This window comes from Aquarana catesbeiana, linkage group LG07 (genome assembly GCF_042186555.1).
Source record: "Aquarana catesbeiana isolate 2022-GZ linkage group LG07, ASM4218655v1, whole genome shotgun sequence".
In the NCBI taxonomy this organism is placed as follows: domain Eukaryota; kingdom Metazoa; phylum Chordata; class Amphibia; order Anura; family Ranidae; genus Aquarana; species Aquarana catesbeiana.
This window is the reverse complement of record NC_133330.1, coordinates 168900510-168921018: the sequence shown is the minus strand read 5'-3', so window position 1 is coordinate 168921018 and position 20509 is coordinate 168900510. Positions and strand designations below refer to the sequence as shown.

Here is a 20509-nt window from a genome sequence, read left to right as displayed (position 1 = left end):
AGAGGTCTTAATTTCCCTTGTCTCTGAAGCCCAATCCACATTTATATCGAGCTTCAGAGGCTACTGACAAGCGGTGAGGAAGCAATGCGATGCCTCCTCAAAACCAACTTTAGCCCCATTTTACCAACAAATGCACCACAACGGCATGCATTGCACAAGGTTGCGGAGAGTTTACAGCGCATCCCATTGACATGAATGTGTAGTGTTCAGCAGAAGATATCGCTACAAGTTGGGTCAAGTTTGCCGCGGGCGCAAAGCATTGCGGCATCAGCACCCTATCCACTGCCTATTACAGCTTAAAGTGGAGCTCTAACCAAAAGGGGAAGCTCCGCTTGTTTGCACCCTCCCCCACTCCACTGCCACATTTGGAACCTTTTGGGGGGGGGGGGTACAGGTACCTAGTTTTGACAGGTACCTACTCCCACTTCTGCGGCAATCTACAAAGCTGTTTGGCCCCTCCTCCTTCCCCCTGCAACCTTCTGAGACGCACACAGAAGAATGCAGGACCATTCACAAAGCGCAGTGCGACTCACTCATGCGCAAAAAGAAACTGGCTGTGAAGCCAGTCAAGATGCCAGCACCTGCACCCGAAGCCAATTGAAGAATCAGCTCGGCTGCTGACATCACTGGATCCCTGGACAGGCAAGTGTCCTTAATTAAACGTCAGCAGCTACAGTATTTGTATAGCTGCTGACTTTTTTAATTTTGTGGGGGGGGGGGGGGGGGGGACTGGAGCTCCTCTTTAGGGGCGAGGGGGCGTTTGGCAGGCAGCAAAAACGCAGCTTAACCTTGCATTTTTGCTGCTCCAACTGCAAGTCTAAACAGGACCAAAGGCCTTGTTCACGCGGGGTATACTACAACAAGGCCATGTTTAGCTGCACAGGGATGCAAGGGTGTTCCATGCATCCCATGCAGGCAAGCCTATTGATTTCATATGGGACACAGCGGCTGCACAGGTGTTCCGTGTTGGTAAACACAGCCCTCCATGGGTGTACGATGTAGCACACCCCATTGAGTGAAGCCTTAGTAGTAATTTAGCAGATATGTTTTAAGTTGTGGTGTTTTATGTGCTGATATTCTTCAGGTCATGTGCTTTTAGAAAATGTATAGTTTGGGGGGTCTTTTTCAAAATCTTAAAGCTATAAGTGATAAATGAAACCATCCAAAATTTTAGAGACATTTTTGCATACGTTTTTGATTTTCACCATTTTTCAAAGGTGCAATTTAAAATTTACAATTATTTGTTATTTATTAACTCAACACAGGTTAAGCTTTTATATTTAGCAGAAATTTTGTAAAATTGTGTTTTTATCTGCTAATAATGGTTTTAGTGTATTTTTAGCGACAATATTGTTTTGATAAACATTTGTGCAAATACTGTGGGGCCTTAAAAATCAGTAGCACCTTTTTTTTTTTTTTTTTTTTTTTTTTTTTTTCTAGACGTCGTATGCGTTCAGAAAATATATGGTTTGGGGTGTCTTTCAAAAATTCTGAAAGTTGTAAGGGAAAAATGAAAGCCTTCAGATTTTTTGAGTTTTGGATATTTACGTATTTGTGTACGTTTGATTTTCACCATTTTGCAAAAAGGCGCAATGTAAAAATTTAAAATTTTTTTGTTATTTATTAACTCCATACAGGTTAAACTTTTATATTTAGTAGGGATTTAGCAGGAATTTTGTAAAATTAGCTGTGTTTTTATCTGCTAATAATGGTTTTAGTGTATTTTTTGCGATTATATTGTTTTGATAAACCTTTGCGCAAATACCGCGGGGCCTAAAAAAATCAGAAAACATATGGATTTGGGGGTCTTTTACAAATTCTGGGAGCTGTAAGGGAAAAATACAAACCTTCAGATTTCTAGAGAAGTGGAGAAGTTGGGATATTTACATTTTTGCGTACCTACAAATATTTGTTATTTATTAACTCAATACAGGTTAAGCTTTTATATTTAGTAGGAATTTTTAAAAATTTGCTGTGTTTTTTTTTTAACTGCTAATAATGATTTTAGTGGATTTTTAGAAAAAATATTGTTTTGATAAACATTTGTGCAAATATCGTGAGACCTTAAAAATTGGTAGCACCTTCTTTTTATTCTAATGGTCATGTGCTTTCAAAAAATATATGGTTTGGGGGGGTCTTTTACAAACTCTGAAAGCTATAAGTGAAAAATAATAAAACAAAGGAAAAATTGCAAAAATGGTCTGGCCACCTGAGTGTACATAATGGAGCACAGGGCCTGGCAGTAAAAGAGATAAAGCAGGCCTTCAGTAATTTTTGCATCTTTACATCTATTACATCTTCTGCCATTATACAGCCCACTTCCTGTTTCTTGTCTGGTCATTAGCCTAGGCTTATGACATCATACACAGCGCTTTCTCTCTCTCGTGAGAGTTTGCCAGGAAGGGAGGGGGGAGTCATAAGAGGGCCAATGAGAGCTGCAGAGCTGGAGATGTGCCTCTGTGTGTCTGCATAAATCCAGGAAGTGAACAGGCAGCAGCTTCAGCTGCCCACAGTTAAAATGGATGCAGCCAGACTTAGTGGAGGGAGATTTCCGCAGCATATTTGGCAAGCACAGAATCGCAGTATATATAAAATAATATGCAAAGTGGTTTGATGGGAAGCTTCACAATGGCAAAGGTGTTTTTTTTTTTTTTTTTGTTTGTTTTTTTTTTCAAATTATGTGAGCCGACTGCAGTTCCTCTTTTAATTACCTTTTCATTATCTGGGTCACATGTTGCAGAGCAGCAAGTTGAAAATTCAAAAAGGGACAAGTAAATCCTCAGCCTTTGGCAGAGAATGCTCAGAATTGCTCAGAATTTTAGAAACATTTTGGAAAATGTGTACCAATAACAATTTATTACTTTTGGTCCTTGCAAGTGTTCACTTTTGTTTGCATGCTAAACACCACACTGCCTGGTTAACACATCAGATCTGGCACATACCTTTTACAGATCAAGATCTCTAAGCCACATTAACACAGGCACAAACACTGATCTGATAGAGACACTGATCAGTTATAAACACATTTGTACACATGAACACTTTGATTTTTTTTTTCCACTGCTTGTTGTGTGAACAAAACTTTAAACCTAGAGATAAGATTTTTAATGCAAAATAAATAAAATTAAAGTGTATGTATAGGCAAAACAATTAACAAAGTAAAGTACAGAAAAAAACTGTTAATCCTGCCAGAAATGCAGTAAGATTCCAATTTCCTGTAGTCTGTTGCATATTCTGCACTGAAATCTGCAGCAGTCCAACCTCCCCTATGTTATGAAGATGAGGAGAAGAGGAGGTGTGATGTAATTCTACCACATTTCCTGTCCTAGGATAACACCACTCCTACTCCATATATGCAGTATAGGGAGTGAACATTGTCACTCCAGGACAGGAAATGTGTTAATGACAGGATCCTCAAAGGTGAGCGGTTCAGAACAGACACATTTTATGTCTCTATTTCTAGGATTCCTAAACCGCAAACAGGTACCCCTCAATTTGAATGTCAAATAGTTGGCTAATATTCTGGCTTTGTAACTGAATTCTGTTATTGGCAACTGAGTAGGAAAAGATAATGTGTGTACTTGTATCTCCTCCTTATACACCCCCGTAGGGGCAGCTAAGTGATGTGGCCCACCTGTCCAGCTCGGCATTCACTTCCCAGACATTCCAAGACAATGAACAGTCCGTCAGCTTTGTTTTGTATTTTATTGAGGGAATTGAACTTGGATGAAATTGAATTGAGATTGAAGGGAAATATGGGATGCCCAGTGGAAATAATAGCAATTTGCTGGGGACAGCTATGTTCAGTAGGTTCACTCCATTTCTCTTCATGCACATTGCTTCCTCTCTAAAGATCCAGGCACATCTAGCACAATGAGGCCTGACTCAGCCAGGCCTTTAGCAACAGCCTTTTGCAAGCAGGGACCGCGGGCCCCTATAGTGTAGCAGATAGAAAGTTTGTGGTGCTAGCTGTTCTCTCTCTGGTTACTAAGCCCAGTAACCCATCTTCAGGCCCTGCCAGCCCCCCTGGCTGCAGCTGCCCTTCTCCACTGCCATTAACAACACAGTCCACTCCACTGACTCTGCACCCATCCCCAGACAGCATGCTCCCAGTTCTCTCAGGCATGCTTACCCAGTCCTCCTGAATGTGTGTGTCACTCATCAGCCCTCCTGGTTTCAACCAGTTGTTCCTCTCCTTAAAGACTTGCCTGACAATGCTCTCTCCTGCTGTCCTCTTTGCTCCTCCTGTGCCACCTGTCTAAGACAACTTCATGGCTTCTTGAAGTGCCTCGTCCGCACCTGAGCCCCTAGCATTCTATCTTAAAGCTCTGAACAACTCCTCCCCAGCTAAATTGACCCTGGGTATTTAAGAAGGCCTGCCCTCTGCCAATCCAGGTTGGGGATTGGTCAGGGCTCCTTAGAATACCCCAGACAGCTTCAACTCTCCTCCTCTTTCCAGTACCTTCCAGAAAGCTCTAGATAGAAGAGGGAGGTCTTCGTGATGCTGCCTGTGAGTCACCAGCTGCTATCCTGAGCCTCTCCCAGCCCAGATCAAAACAAAGAGGCCTGGCTGCCAGCCAGGCCTGCCTAAATTTGCCTACCCTAAGACAAAAAAATCCTACTCTAGCACCTACCTACCTAGAGGGTGCTACACACCTCCCCACAGGCATACGTCAAGCATTCAGGTTTTAATTCCACATCCTTCCTTATTTAACGTAGTACTAGGCAAGCTTGCTCACTCTCCCCTCTGCTGTTTCTGTTCTCATTGAATGTCTAGCTCTCTGAATCAGAAATAATACAAACTTCACTGGTATCCCCATAACTGGCTCGTCCCATATAGTTTATTTGTGGATGATCATCATTCATGATCATCATGCACACCACCTATTGTTTGCCACCCTTCCGAATTTATTAACATTACTTTCAAAATTTGCTACTATTTCTGGGCTCAGAGTCAACACTTCAAAATCTAAAGTGCTCAGTGTCTCTTTACCACAATCCACCATAGACCATCTCTGCCATTGTTTTTTTTTTTCATGGGTGCCGAATGTTCTTCAATACTTGGGTATCTCCCTTACTGGTTCCTATGCCAAACTCTATGCAACTAATTACCCTCTATTTTTGTGCAAGCTTGGGGAAAAATTTCCACTTTCCTGGTTAGGTAGAATTTCTGCAATCAAAATGATCTTTCTCCCAAAGCTGCTCGTTTTTAGGATTCTTCCAGTAGCTGTTCCTGCCTATATTCTTAGATTGATACAAGGTCAAATACTTGGCTTTATCTGGAACAACCATAAGCCCTAACTAAGGCCTATTCACACCTTAGGAAAACTGAATCACGAGCAAAATTGTGCCATTCCACCCTCAAATCCAGATCATGTTAACATCCTGGCAAAATACACAACACGTGCTTGGCTGCCATTAGGAATTAATGACACCCCAAACAAGGTTAGCAGGCATGTTTTGTTGCAGGTTTCATCACGTGACAAACTCACTACAAATGTGCCAACAAGCACTGTGAAAAGACACACAATGCTCCACACCCGTAAAGGTTCTGTAGCTCATTTGGTGCGTTTGTCGTGCATATGGCATTCCATTTAATTGAATGGGCTGCCCTATGTAAAATGTGCAAAAAAAAAAAAAAAAGTGAGCGGGAACATGCATTCCTGTTACCTGGAATGGGGCTTTTCCCCAAAGCAAACTTTTTGGTGGCTTAGATCTACTGAGCATTCCCAGATACTACCAGCTCAATTGACCCAGATCTCTAAATTGTCATTACAAAAGAAACCTGGATTTAGGTGGCCCTAGAGGCAATTAAATGCAACCCAGTTTGCATTAATAATTTCCCATGGCTCAACCCAGTGGATAGACCTATGCTATCTAATCCTATATTAAAACATACCATGCAGGCCTCAAGATCTTCCTTAAAGTGGTTTTAAAAGCTAGGGGTTTTACCTGAATGCACTCTCTGCATTCAGGTAAAAACCTTCTCTGAACAGGATCCTCCACCGCCCCCTCAGCACCCCCCCCCCCTCGCAAAAATACTTGCCTGATCTCAATCCAGCACTGTGCCCAAGAGCAGCAGCTCTCACCGCACTCTCTCTCCTCACTGGACATGGCGGGAACAGCAGGAGCCATTAGCTCCTATGATGAGAAAACGATGGGCGAGGCTGAGCTGCACTGTGTGTGTCATAATGTGGCTTGAGATCAAACCTGCATGAGTGCCCCCATAGCAAGCGGCATACTATGGGCGAACTGGGCAGGATGGAAGAGCCAGGAGCACTGGCAGGGAACCCCAAAAGAAGAGGATTGGGGTTGCTCTGTGCAAAAACTTTTTTTTAAAATGTACATTTACAATCACTTTAATATTCCAGCGTTTCCTCTGGCTTTGAAATCCCCCTCTAGTTTTTGGGCATTTACTATGGCAAGGGGGACTTAAAATAGTTGTAAACCCTTATCCAGTGAAGTGACTGACCTCAGGTGATACACAGATATGAAGCAAATTCTCCTATCTACGTTCTACCTGTTCATCTGCAATATTTTCTTCTCTACATCCGTTAAAAGTCCAGAATTCATAAAGCTTGTCTTGGTGTACAGAAAAAGGGGGCAGCGAGGAGAGCTGATTGAAGGTACAGGACCCCCCCCACCTTCACACAGGAACAGAAGAGCTGAGCTGTCAGCCAGCTGGAGATCTCTCCCCATCACGTTTTTTTCTCTTGGTGTCAGAAAAACTTTGTAAATAAAATTGAATGCATACACCATTATTTTCTCATTTTATATATTTTTCCCATAACTTGGAAAAAACAGGCACATTTGGTAATATTTGATTCCAGACAAATGTAAAAAAGTATTTCAGAAAAAAAGCATTGTGCCCGCCTTTTACATTTTGTATGTGGTCAAAATCAGCAGAATTGTCAGAAGTTTTGGTTATCACATGCAGAGTTTGTTGTTTTATGATCCAAATGCTCCTAGTGCTGTACCACATCTTTACTGGCTAACCTAAAGTACGCTGTATTGGGACACCTGCCTTTACACGCACATGAACTTTATTTGCATCCCAGTCTGAGTCCGTAGGGTTAAATTTTGAGTTGGTCCACCATTTGCAGCTATAACAGCTTCAACTCTTCTGAAAAGGTTGTCCACAAGGTTTTGGAGTGTGTCTATGGGAATGTAGGAACAGTAGGGAACAGTGTGGGAACAGTAGGAGTAGTGTGGGATACTCTAAAAGCATACCTTAGGGGGCTACTACACCAGCAGGTTGCTATAGTAAAGAAAACATCAAGGGACTGGGAGGTGAGGGCCAGTAGGGAAGCCATGGAAGCAGGGCCGGACTGGGAATAACATCCAGCCCTGGAAAAAATTTCATACCAGCCCCACAGCATTATTATACCACCGCAACAGCATAACGTCATTGATTTCTTGTTCATGAAAGGGAAAACCATAAAATGCACATTTGAAGAGTGTATTATATATAGATAAGACAGATATGAAATCACATAGGGCTTTATAGATATATATATAAGGAATACACTAAGGTAAGGGGGGGTGGGTTACTGATATAAGGCTGTGCTTTATATCGGTGCCCCCTTACATTATCGTATTCACTCCCCCCTTACATCAGTGACCCCCCCTTCAGACTGGCCTAGCGGTGCTGTCACTGACCTCCTCTCAGGTGCACCGTCCCGGCGGTGCTCCCACTCTTGACTCCTCTGCAGACTCCCTCAGAGACTGCAGACATGATACAGGAGCTCAATGCAGCCTCACCAGAGCCCATCAAATGCAGCCTCACCAGAGCCCATCAAATGCAGCCTCATCAGTACCAATCAAATGCAGCCTCATCAGTACCAATCAAATGCAGCCTCACTGTGCCCATCAATGCAGCCTCACTGTGCCCATCAATGCAGCCTTACTGTGCCCATCAATGCAGCCTCACTGTGCCCATCAATGCAGCCTCACTGTGCCCATCAAATGCAGTCTCACTGTGCCCATCAAATGCAGTCTCACTGTGCCCAGGAATGCAGCTTCACTGTGCCCATCATTGCAGCCCCTCCTGTGCCCCATGGCCCAGTCAGCAGTCCCTGTCTGTGGGAAGGTGTGTTGTTGATGCTCGGTACGGTACCTTGCATGCCAGCAGGATATCCATGATGGCCAACAGCAGGCAGGGTCTGTTCTCGTTTTGGATGGGGACAGTGCTCCTTCCAGAGGATCTGTTTGCTGTGAGATGGAGTGGTCCCTGGCCACCTGCACCTTCAGCCATCCTCATTTTCCGGCCCCAGTCAGCCTGTCCTCTGGTCCTGGGGAAGTGGAGAGCACTGGGTGGGAGCTGGAAAGAAGGGGGAGCAGAGAGTACTGGCGGGGTTGGAGAGCACATGGGTGGGGGCAAAGAGCAGGGGGGAGTGGAGATCACAGGGATGGGGAGCGGAGAGCTCTGGGGGGGGGGACTTGAGAGCACTGGGGGTCCAAAAAGAATAGAGGTGGAGAGCACTGTGGGGGCTAAGAGTGTGGGGTGGTGAAGAGCACTGGGGGAGGGGCAGAAAAACAGGGGTGGAGAGCACTGGGGAGTGGAGAGCAATGGGGGGAGCTTGAAAGCACCAGTGGGGGAGGGGCAGAAAAACAGGGGTGGAGAGCACTGGGGGGTACAAAGAGCAGGGGGGAGTGGAGAGCAATGGGGGGAGCTTGAAAGCACCAGTGGGGGAGGGGCAGAAAAACAGGGGTGGAGAGCACTGGGGGGTACAAAGAGCAGGGGGGAGTGGAGAGCAATGGGGGGAGCTTGAAAGCACCAGTGGGGGCCAGAAAGAACAGGGGTGGAAAGCACGGGGGACTGGAGAGCACTGGCGGGGGTTGGAGAGCACATGAGAGGGGGCAAAATGCAGGGGAGAGTGGAGAGTACAGGGGTGGGGAGAGGAGAGTGCTGGGGGGGAAGCTTGAGAGCACTGGAGGGGGAGCCAAAAAAAAACAGGGGTGGAGAGCACGGGGGCAAAGAGCATGGGGGGGCTGGAGAGCGATGGGTGGAGCTTGAGAGCACCAGGGGGGACCGAAAACAGGGGTGCGGAGAATGGGGGGCTGGAGAGCACTGTGGGGGGCGGAGAGCACTGGGGTGGGGGCTGGAGAGTGATGGGGAGAGCTGAAGAGCACTGAGGGGGGGGAGAAAGAACATGGGTGGAGAGCACTGGGGGAGTGAAGAGCACTGGGATGGTGGCTAGAGTAGGATGGGGAGAGCTGGAGAGCAGGGGGGGCAGAAAAAACAGGGGTGGAGAGAACTGTGAGGGGGGGCTGGAGAGTGTGGTGAGGGGAGGAGAGCATGGGGGGGAGCCAGGGAGCACAAGGAGAACTGGGGGGGCAGTAAAAGAAGTTGGATAGGAGGATCGGCGGGGGGCCGCATATAGAGGAAATTAGCTTTCTATATTCCTCCATGCAGCCGCTGAATACTTGATTCTCCTCCTCTCCCTCCTGCAAGTATTCAGCGGCTGCATGGAGGAATATAGAAAGCTAATTTCCTCTATATGCGCCCCCCCGCCGATCCTCCTATACAGGCACACAGGGCGGACTGTACGGGCGGGCATCTACTGGATCCCTCTCTCCTGCTCCTGTGTGTCACGGAGCTGGCTGGATATGTGTTCGGCGGCCGCGCTGTAACATGGTCCCGCCCCCCTAGACCGGCTCGTGTGATAGGCGGAACACTGATTCCATCCACTATCACACAAGCCGGTCTAGGGGGACGGGACAGTGTTACAGCGCGGCCGCCGAACACCTATCCAGCCAGCTCCGTGACACACAGGAGCAGGAGAGGAGCACTGCAGCCGCAACTCAGGCGGCCTACCGGGAAATCTCCCGGTATCCCGGTAGGCCAGTCCGGCCCTGCATGGAAGCGGAAGCACAATATGTGTTGGATCCAACCCCGGAAAAACAGAAAATTTGGCTCAATAAACAACAAGAGCACAAAGAAGTAATCAACAGAAGAGCAGAGAACAAGAGACTTTTTCAGAAACAAAATTATTTTGGCGAGGGAGAGAGAGTAGGCCGGATGCTGGCTCTCTTAACTAGGTCTAACTTATTCTCACCGGCCATCTCCTCAATTAAAACATCGGCTGGAAAGATTACATCTGATCCCTCCGAGGTCCTAGAAACTTTCGCTACATTCTATAGAGACCTGTATAGATCGCGCCGGGGTTTGAGCCAGCGCGAGATGGACGGGTTCTTAGAAGGGGTAGATTTGCCCGTACTCTCGGAGAGAGATAGGAGCGAGGTGGATTCTCCTCTGGCCTTGGAGGAGCTACAGAAGGCAGTCGCAGAGTTGTCAGGTCAGAAATCTCCGGGCCCGGATGGGCTGCCACTGGAGATCTATAGGAAATACGGGGAGGTCCTGCTCCTGGAGCTCCTAAAAGTGCTAGAACAGATGACCAGAGATGGAAGGCTGCCCCTATCAATGTCAGAGGCCGATATAGTAGTGATCCCAAAGGAGGGGAAAGATCAATCGGAAGTCTCCTCATACAGACCGATATCACTGCTGTGTACAGATGTCAAGATCATTGCAAGGGTGCTGGCATCCAGACTAAACAAATGTATTGCGAAACTCGTGCACCCGGACCAATCGGGGTTTATCCCCGGTCGATCCACTAGCATAAATATCAGAAGGGCCTATCTGAACCTTCAGGTACCAACAGATAATGCGGGATCCAGAGCTATATTGTCTTTGGATGCTGCCAAGGCCTTCGAATAGCCTTGAGTGGGAATATCTCTGGAGGGTGCTAGAGAAGTTTGGATTTGGCCCCGTATTTATCAGCTGGCTAAAAATCCTATACAACTACCCAAGGGCAAGGCTCAAGATAAACGGCGAATATTCGGAAAGTTTCCCCCTCGAAAGAGGGACAAGACAGGGGTGCCCCTTATCTCCTTTGCTGTTTGTCTTGGCTATGGAACCATTGGCGGAAGCAGTGAGATCGTCAGCTGAAATACAGGGATTTCAAAGAAAAGGGAGGGAAGAGAGAATAGCGCTTTTTGCAGACGATGTTATATTTTTCCTGGGGGACACGGCCTCCTCGCTGGAGAAAGTGACGCACCTAGTGGAGGACTTCGGAAAGTTCTCAGGATTAACTATTAATTGGGAGAAGTCATCGCTCCTACCGGTTGACCTACTGGCTAACCTTGCCCCGATGTGTCTGCCTCATTTGAAGGTTACAGGGAAAATGAAATATCTTGGCATTGTGTTGTCCAAGGACCCTGGCGCGTTCATTGAGGACAACCTGCTCCCTCTCTTATCAAAATTTAAGAGAAAATGTGACATTTGGAGAAAACTCCCTCTGTCTGTGGCAGGCCGAGCCAACTTGATAAAAATGGTTTGGATGCCGCAGTTGTTATACTTACTCCACAACTCACCAGTTTGGATCGGAGAGAAGTGGTTCCAAAAGATTCAATCCCTATTCAGGGAATTAATATGGAAAAAAGGACAGGCCAGGATTGGCCTACAAAAACTTCAGCGCCCCGACACGGAGGGGGGACTAGGGGTTCCTCAACCGTTTATCTACTATCTGGCAGCCCAGCTACAACAATTGGGTGGATGCGCCACTGAGACAGGGGGAAGCAATAATGTTAAAACTGTTCTACAGGGGAACCCACACAGCTCATTAGTGGGAGCTCTGGAGGCAGATTCATTGCAAAGGGAAATCCCGACACTTAAAATGATCACCAGGGTTTGGCAGGTATCTAAGAAAATAATGGGGTATAAAGGAATTTCAGAATACGCGCCAATCTGGAACAACAAGCAATTGCACGAACTATTAACAGTCGACAGGAACAGGATGTGAGAAAATTGCGGGGTAAGCCGGCTGATACAATTATATGAAGGGGACACTCTGAAATCTTTTGAGGATCTGAGGCACGAGTATGGGATACCAAATCAGGTATTCTATAGTTATTTACAGATTAGGCATGCCTTAAGCAAGCAATTCAGTAGACAACCCCCAATATGGTGTAGAACCCCACTACTACAAACAATAATCAAATCAGAGACCACCAAGGGTTTAATCTCAGAGATATATACCCAACTAACAAAGAGAGGAACTACGAAGGCGAGTCTATCAGGGGTAAGGGGCAGATGGGCGACCGACGTGGGGGAGATAACGGACGAACAATGGGAGAGGATTCTTGAATTTGGATCAGAGGTGTCGGTTTCTTCCTCACAAAAAGCCTCCCACTTGATGTTGCTGCACAGATCCTACTATACACCAAAAAAGCTGTTTATGTTTGGCCGTAGAATCAACGATGAGTGCCCTAGATGTAGAGGAACAGGCGACCTAATCCACATGGTTTGGAGGTGTCCAAAACTAGTCAGGTATTGGACCGAGATTCTAAAGAAAATAAATGCCACGTTTCGAGTTAATCTAGAGCTTGATCCTAAGACCTGTGTGCTGGGCTACGTCAACAACGGGCTGAGGGATAGGCGTACAGCCGTAGCAATAGCAAGATGCTTATTTCAAGCTAGAAAATTAATAGCACAAGCCTGGCAATCAAGAACACCCCCAACCCCGGAAACTTGGGCCGGAACGGTCAACTCCGCAATATGGAGTGAAAGGACATTCTATACAAGGCTAGGCAATCGTAACACGTTCGTGAAACTTTGGAACCCGTGGGTCCAAGCAATGCCATGCCCCTTACCAGTGCTATTGTAGCGCCGAGGGCAACTGTCTTTCTATCAGGGCAGAGATGATATTACTAAGCACAGTCTAGAGTTTTGAAACTAAGAGAGAATAATGAAAAAAAACAATAGCTTGATATAAGGTGTGCCTTGGAACAAATAGGGTGGGTCACTGGGGGGTGGGGGGCGGGGGGCTTATTAGATTGAAAAGCAACAATATACAGCCACGTATTGAAACTACAAGAGATTATGCGGCCGGCGGGCTGAGACGTATACAGCGGGTGCTTTTTTTTTTTTATTATGTTACACTTTTGTATAATAGTAACCACTTGTATATGGAACGTATATAGCAAGAGAAAAGTCGAGAAGGCCACAATGATGAGACTCAGTAAGAGACAAATATGACCATCAATCTGAAAGATGTCTCTGGATCAAGGTAACTGAGTGGCAAAAAAAAAAAAAAAATAAAAAAAAAAAAAATGTTTTACCATTTATCCAGAAGTACATTTGTGAGAAGGTCTGGCTCGCAGGCGCCGCACAAATTCATCACAAAGGTGTTTTATTGGGTTGAGGTAAGGACTCTGTGCAGGCCAGTCAAATTCCTTCACCCTAAACTCGCTCATCCATGTCTTTTATGGACCTTGCTTTATGCACTGGTGCGCAGTCATGTTGGAACAGGAAGGGGCCATCCCCAAACAGTTTCCACAAAGTTGGGAGCATGAAATTGTCCAAAATTTCTTGGTATGCTGACACCTGAAGAGTTCCATTCACTGGAACTAAGGGGCCAAGCCTCACCCCTGAAAAACAACCCCACACCATAATCCCCCAATCCACCCAATGATTTGGATCAATGCACAAAGCAAGGTCCGTAAAGACATGGATGAGCAAGTTTGGGGTGGAGGAACTTGACTGGCCTGCACAGTCCTGACCCCAACCTGATAGAACACCTTTGGGATGAATTAGACTGCGAGCCAGGCCTTCTCGTCCACATTGGTGCCTGACCTCACAAATGCGCTTCTGGAAGAATGGTTAAACATTCCCATAGACACACTCCTAAGCCTTGTGGACAGCTTTCCCAGAAGAGTTGAAGCTGTTATAGCTGCAAAGGGTGGGCCAACTCAATATTGAACCCTACGGACTAAGACTGGGATGCCATTAAAGTTTATGTGCATGTAAAGGCAGGCGTCCCAATACTCTTGGTAGACCTAAGAATAAAAAAGTATTATAATGCAGCTTATCAATCATTAGAAAATGGTGACAAGCCACTTGCTATGGAGGCACTCATGGGGATCCAATTCTGAGCAATTGACACACTGGCTCAGCCCCCCCCCCAGCACTCAATGGCTTTTGTTGCAGCGTTGCTATCAATCTGCCTGTAAGTATGGAGAGAGACTCTGCTCTCTGGTGGCACAGCACTGGATCGAGATGAGGCTCAGGTAAATATAAAGGGGGGGGGGGTTGAGGGTGGAGCAGCACCCATTTTTTTTTTTAACATTAATGTAGAGAATGCATTAGGGAAAAAAAATCCTTCTGCCTTTATAATCACTTTAACATTTCATGACTAAATGGGACCCTCTAAATCATTTTTGCATTTCTTTTTTTTTTCTTTTTAAATAAAAGGCTTTACATTTTTACACCCTTTTTAACCGCTTGCTGACCAGCCGCCGTCGTCATACTGAGGCAGGTCGGCACGATCCCGTGAACCGTAGTAGCTATACGTCGGCTATCGGGATAGCAGGCGCGTGCGCCCGCTGCACAGCGGGGGTGCCGATGCTCGTGGCCGACGTTCGCGATGACCGCCGGCCATGAGCGATCGCGAGCACAAGGGACAGAACACGGAAGTGTGTGTGTAAACACACAAATCCGTGTTTTGTTCTGAGAGGAATGACAGATCGTGTGTTCCTATTAGCTAGGAACCACGATCTGTCACTTCCTCTAGTCAGTCCACAACTCCTTCAGTTAGAATCACCTCCCAGGGAACAAAGTTAACCCCTTGATCGCCCCCTAATGTTAACACCTTCACTGCCAGTGACATTTTTACAGTAATCAATGCATTTTTATAGCACGGATTCCTGTATAAATGCCAATGGTCCCAAAAAATGTGTCAAAATTGTCCGATGTGTCCGCCATAATGTCGCAGTCACGATAAAAAACGCAGATCGCCGCCATTACTAGTAAAAAAAATAAATAAATAAAAAATTCTATAAATCTATCCCCTATTTTGTAGATGCTATAACTTTTGCTATGCCTGAAATCGCATTGCACAGACATCGCATGTGATGTGCACAGGAATGCAGTGTTTGTTTTTTTAATTACAATTTAAGTTGAATTGGTTGCTAAGGGTAACACTACAGTTATGCGTGTGTTTGTTTTTATATATAAATAAGTGCCCCTTTTCTTGTAGATAACCCTAATGGATGCTAATTATGTGATGGATGAAACTTTGGGTACAACAACATTTCAAATTTCCTCGCTATTGCCTGGAGAGAAAAAAGAGGTTCCATTTACATTTAACAAAGTAAGTAGAAAAATAGAACAACTGTTATTTTAAAGCAGTGTTAAACTCAAAAGCAAACGTTTTCTATATTGCAGCTTGCCAATTCTTAGATGTGATGGCTGCAATTATTTCTTTTTAAGGCTTTCTTCTATTTTTATCAGATGATCCCGACAGTAAGTCCGTTTTTTTTTGACAGAGGTGCTTACAATGATCAGCTTTTATTTATTCATGTGAAACCTTTATCCCAAAAGAAAAAAAACTATTTGCTGTAACATTCCCCTGCCCCCAGACTGACGAGACTGCTGCTTAAAGGTGCCCCCTGTGTTCCTTCATCCAGAGTGTAGGCACTCTAAGTCCTCATGCACAAATGACATTGGAAATTCTTCTAAAAAGCCTTTCCTCCTGGCAGCAGCATTTTGGCAGAAAAAACCCTGCAGCTTGTAAAAGTGTGTAACCCATTAAAGCACATTTACAGGCATCAAGTGCTTAGGCGCTAAAGTAGTTCTAAAGGCAGAAGGTTTTTGATCTTTATACATTCTATGCATTAAGATACAAAACCTGTGTGCAGCAGCCCCCCAAATACTTACCTGAGCCCCATGTAGATTCAGCGATGTTGCACGAGAGCCTCGGCTGTCCAGGACTCTTCCTCCTCATTGGCTGATTAAAGTTAGTGAGCCAATGAGGAGAGAGAGGGGGCCTGGCCGAGCTGCGGCTCTGTGTCTGAATGGACACACGAGCAGTGGCTCAGCTCAGGTGCCCCCATAGCAAGCTGCTTGCTGTGGGAGCACTCGGCAGAAGGGAGGGGCCAGGAGCAAGAAGAAGAGGATCTGGGCTGCTCTGTGCAAACCACAAACAAGACTTTAATATAACTGTTATTCATTTAATTGGCAATAATAATAATTTATTCTGCTAGTTAAATGAATTAATGCTTAAGCGCTAAAGAGTTAACAAGCATCAAAACACAATAACAATGCATTAACAAGCTTGAGGTGTATTTTCTGCCAAACTCCGCTGCTCCTGAGCACACTGGCAGTGGGTTTTTTTTTCCTGCCTCTAAAAATGCTGTTAAGTCTGTGTGCATGGACACATACAGTGCCTTAAAGTATTCATACCCCATGACATTTTCCACATTTTGTTACAACTAAAAACGTAAATGTATTTTATGTGATAGACCAAATACAAGTGGCACATAATTGAGAAGTGGAAGGAAAATGATAACTGGTTTTCAAAATGTTTTACAAATAAATATCTGAAAAGTGTGGCGTGCATTTGTATTCAGCCCCCTTTACTCTGATTCCCCTAACTAAAATCTAGTTGAGCCAATTGCCTTCAGAAGTCATCTAGATAGTAAATGGAGTCCACCTGTGTGTAATTTAATCTCAGTATGTATATATACAGCTGTTCTGTGAAGCCCTCAGAGGTTTGTTAGAGGACATTGGTGAACGAACAGCATCATGAAGGCCAAGGAACACAGCAGACAGGTCAGGGATAAAGTTGTAGAGAATTTTAAAGCAGGGTTAGGTTATAAAAATATATCTCACCTTTTGAACATCTCACAGAGCACTGCTCAATCCATCATCTGAAAATGGAAAGAGTATGGCAACTGCAAATCTACCAAGACGTGAACGTCCACCTAACCAGACAGGCCAGGCAAAGAGAGCATTACACAGAGAAGCAGCAAAGAGGCCCATGGTAACTCTGGAGGAGCTGCAGAGATCCACAGCTCTGGTGGGAGAATCTGTCTACAGGACAGCTATTATTTTGTGAACTCCACAAATCTGGTCTTTATGGAAGCATGGCAAGAAGAAAGCCATTGTTGAAAGAAAGATAAAAGAAGTCCTGTTTGCAGTTTGCGAGAAGCCATGTGGGGGGCACAGCAAACACGTGGAAGAAGGTGCTTTGGTCAAATGAGATGAAAATTTGAACTTCTTGGCCTAAAAGCAAAACATTATGTGTGGCGGTAAACTAACACTACACATCACCCTGAACACACTATCCCCACCGTGAAACATGGTGGTGGCAGGACAATCTTAGAAGAAAACCCATTGAGCCTTGTACACGCGATTGGATTTTCCGCAGACAAAACCGCTGACTTTTGTCCGAAGGGCGTTGGCCCCAAACTTGTCTCTCATACAAACGGCACACAATTGTTGGCCAACAAACACAGACATAGTGACGTACTATGTGGTTTTCAGCTCTTTAGCACCACCCTTTGGGCTCCTTCTGCTAATTTTGTGTTAGTAGAAGTTTGGTGTTGATTCGCGTATTTCATTTCACGCTTTTCAGTTAGTTTCTGAACGGCCGTTCGTCAACCAGCCATGTTGTGGAATCGGAGGAGATGACGTGTTATTTATTATTGGCCTTGGAGTTATTGCTTTGACCCAAGTCCAGTCCTGGAACAGGAGGAGGAGGATTTCTTGGACCAAAAATTGGTTGCTTTATTAACCGTGACCAATTATGTCATATGCCTTTGCTGCAGGAGCTCCAGGAGAATAATCCAGATGCTTTTCGGAATTATCTCCGGATGACGGACCCCTGCTTTCACCAACTCTTGACATAGTTGACCCCTATATTAAGAAGCAGGACACATGCATGAGGCTTTTATTTTATTTTTTGGTTGAATAATGATTTGAATTGGTATACTTTCTATGTTTCTGGATGCATAGAATGCACTTTTTGGTTACGTTCTATTGGCAGAGAGTATGTCTAATTTTATTTTTATTTTTTTAATGCACAATAAAGAATTGTGTAGAACAATACTTGGCTATGTGTTTTACTTCAAATGGCAGTTTGGGAGTAGGCAGTTACATTTTAAAAAATACAATGTAAAATTAACAAGGGACACCAACATAGTTGTATCTTTGATCTTAAAAACTATGAGATAATGGTGTTGTGGTAACTTGCACCAAAAAAAAAAAAAAAAAAACAAGCATAATATTATTCTTGATATCACTAGAAAAAAAAAAGCCTTTGAAAATGTGTTTGCAATAACTCCATCAGTATCACCAACACAGGAGCTTCATTATTATCCCATTAACCACTTGCTTACTGGGCACCTAAACCCCCCTCATATCCAGACCAATTTTCAACTTTCAGCGCTGACGCATTTTGAATGACAATTGCGCGATCATACAACACTGTACCCAAATGAAATTTTTATCATTTTTTTCCCACAAATATTGCTTTCTTTTGGTGGTATTTGATCACCTTTGCGGTTTTCATTTTTTGTTAAAAAAAATTTAAAAAGACCGAATTTTTGAGAAAAAAAAAAAATATATTTTTTTTTATATTTTGTTATAAAATTTAAAAACAGGTAATTTTTTCTCCTTCGTTGATGTACGCTGATGAGGAGGCACTGATGGGTGGCAGGGATGGGCACTGATGGGTAGCAATAATGGGCACTGATCGGTTACACTGATAGGCAGCACTGCTAGGTGGCACTGATGGGTGGCACTTGTGGGCATTGATGGGTGGCACTTGTGGGCATTGATGGGTGGCACTTGTGGGCATTGGGTGGCACTTGTGGGCATTGATGGGTGGCACTTGTGGGCATTGATGGGTGGCACTCGTGGGCATTGATGGGTGGCACTGGTGGGCACTGTGAGGTGGCAATGGCAGGTGGCACAGATGAGGCATAATTGCCTCTTCCTCTTCGGGACCGACGTCCCTTGCAGATGAGCCGGTGATCGTCTTTTTTTTCCTCAGCGTGAGGAGAAAAAAAAATGATCACAGAGCTTTTGTTTTGATCATGTGATCAGCTGTCATTGACTGACAGCTGATCACATGGTAAGGGTCCGGGACCGGCCCCTTACTCGGATCTGTGATCACCCGAGTCTCAGTGGCTCGGTGATCACAGCGTGCACCCTGCAGGGCGCGTGCACAGGGGAAGCCATCATATGACGGCCTCCCGGAAATTCAGGTCCGCGCTGTGGCCGTCATTCGGCAATAGCGCGGATGTCAAGAGGTTAAAGAAGAAGAGAATTGTGCACTGCATTTCGAGATTTCATAATTTGCCACGTCACAAATGTTAATTCTCCATTACGAACGCTAGTTTACAAGACCGACCGCGACTTTTATCCGACGGACTTATGTACGCACGCTCCGAAAATCCGACAACAGACATTTGTCTGCGGAAAATGTTAAAGCCTGCCATCCAACATTTTGTCCGCGGAAAATCCGACCACAATTGTCCAATGATGAAAAAGTGCGTGGCCTCACATAACGATGTAAAAGATATCAAAATTGATAAAATGTACCATCATCCGAATTTAAATGGAATAGAAGTTTGGGAGTAAGGGCCCCAACCCCAGTTTCTGAAGCCTCGTACACACGATCAAATTTTCCGACGGGAAATGCATGACAGGCTGTTGGCGGAAAATCTGACTGTAAAAGTAACAAAATGAAAATGTATTGATACAACAAGCAAAAACAATACAAAATATATTAAAAAATATGCACAGATGACATGGGGTTCCGACTAGTTTCGCGGAATAACCTCTTCATCAGGAACTATATCTGTGAATGAAATAATACGATAAAATAAATATATATTTATGTGGGAGGTATACAAGAACATATGATAGGGGGAGGATGGAAAAAAGTTATAAACAATTCTATAGGGCTGCTTACCCATGCTGCGGTGCATGCAAGGCATAGGACATCCCGGCCAAGCCTCCCGCGGCGATTGGGAAGGACATATATGAAAAATCACCAGGAACCTAACGTCTGGATGAAGTAATATATTGTAAAATGATGTCCATGGTCAAGAAGGTGAAGACAAGTGTGTGGAACACCAGTGAAGGGTGAATGAGGAAAAATAAATCGTGATGAGGGAACAGGATCAGAAGAGAGAAGGGTGGGCAAAGGTAGATCCTCATATCAAGAGAGAGGCCATAGAAAATGGCCATAAGGTAGGAAAATGCAACAGTGATTGTGCACAAAACAGAATGTGGGAACAAAAAATGTTTTAATTGTGATAATGAAAAAGGTGTAACCAATCGCAGAAAGACCGTAGAGTGAAACCAAAGGTGCACCTAAACAGCAAACAATTAAAACTGACATAGGTATGTACCTGGACCAGATGGGTATGGGTAGGAAAGGGGCCCGGAGGTAAATTTCTGCTAAATTAGACAGCGGGTAGGTATGGATCAAGAGGGTCCAGTCAGCAAGGTACTCTTTCCAAAAATGATGTACCTTTTTTAAATGCTGAGGTATTTAGAGACCAGATCCGATATCTATGAAATTAATGGTAAAAATAGTAAAATATATATTGAAGTAACGATGCCTACCCGTCCGCGGTCAAGATTGGAGCGGGTGCGGTCTGCAGACAAACGTGGGATAAGTAAGGTAGATAAACTTACTTTAAGAGACACTGATCAGGG

General features: G+C 44.8%; 1 protein-coding gene across 1 annotated transcript in view; it reads left to right on the top strand.

Annotated features, from left to right (window-relative positions):
- Positions 1-20509, top strand: part of PLA2G4A (phospholipase A2 group IVA) — a 396740-nt gene that overhangs the window by 153837 nt on the left and 222394 nt on the right. Inside the window, 1 exon segment of the mRNA XM_073592869.1 lies at positions 15036-15149. Within this exon segment, the coding sequence (XP_073448970.1) occupies positions 15036-15149 (114 nt within the window).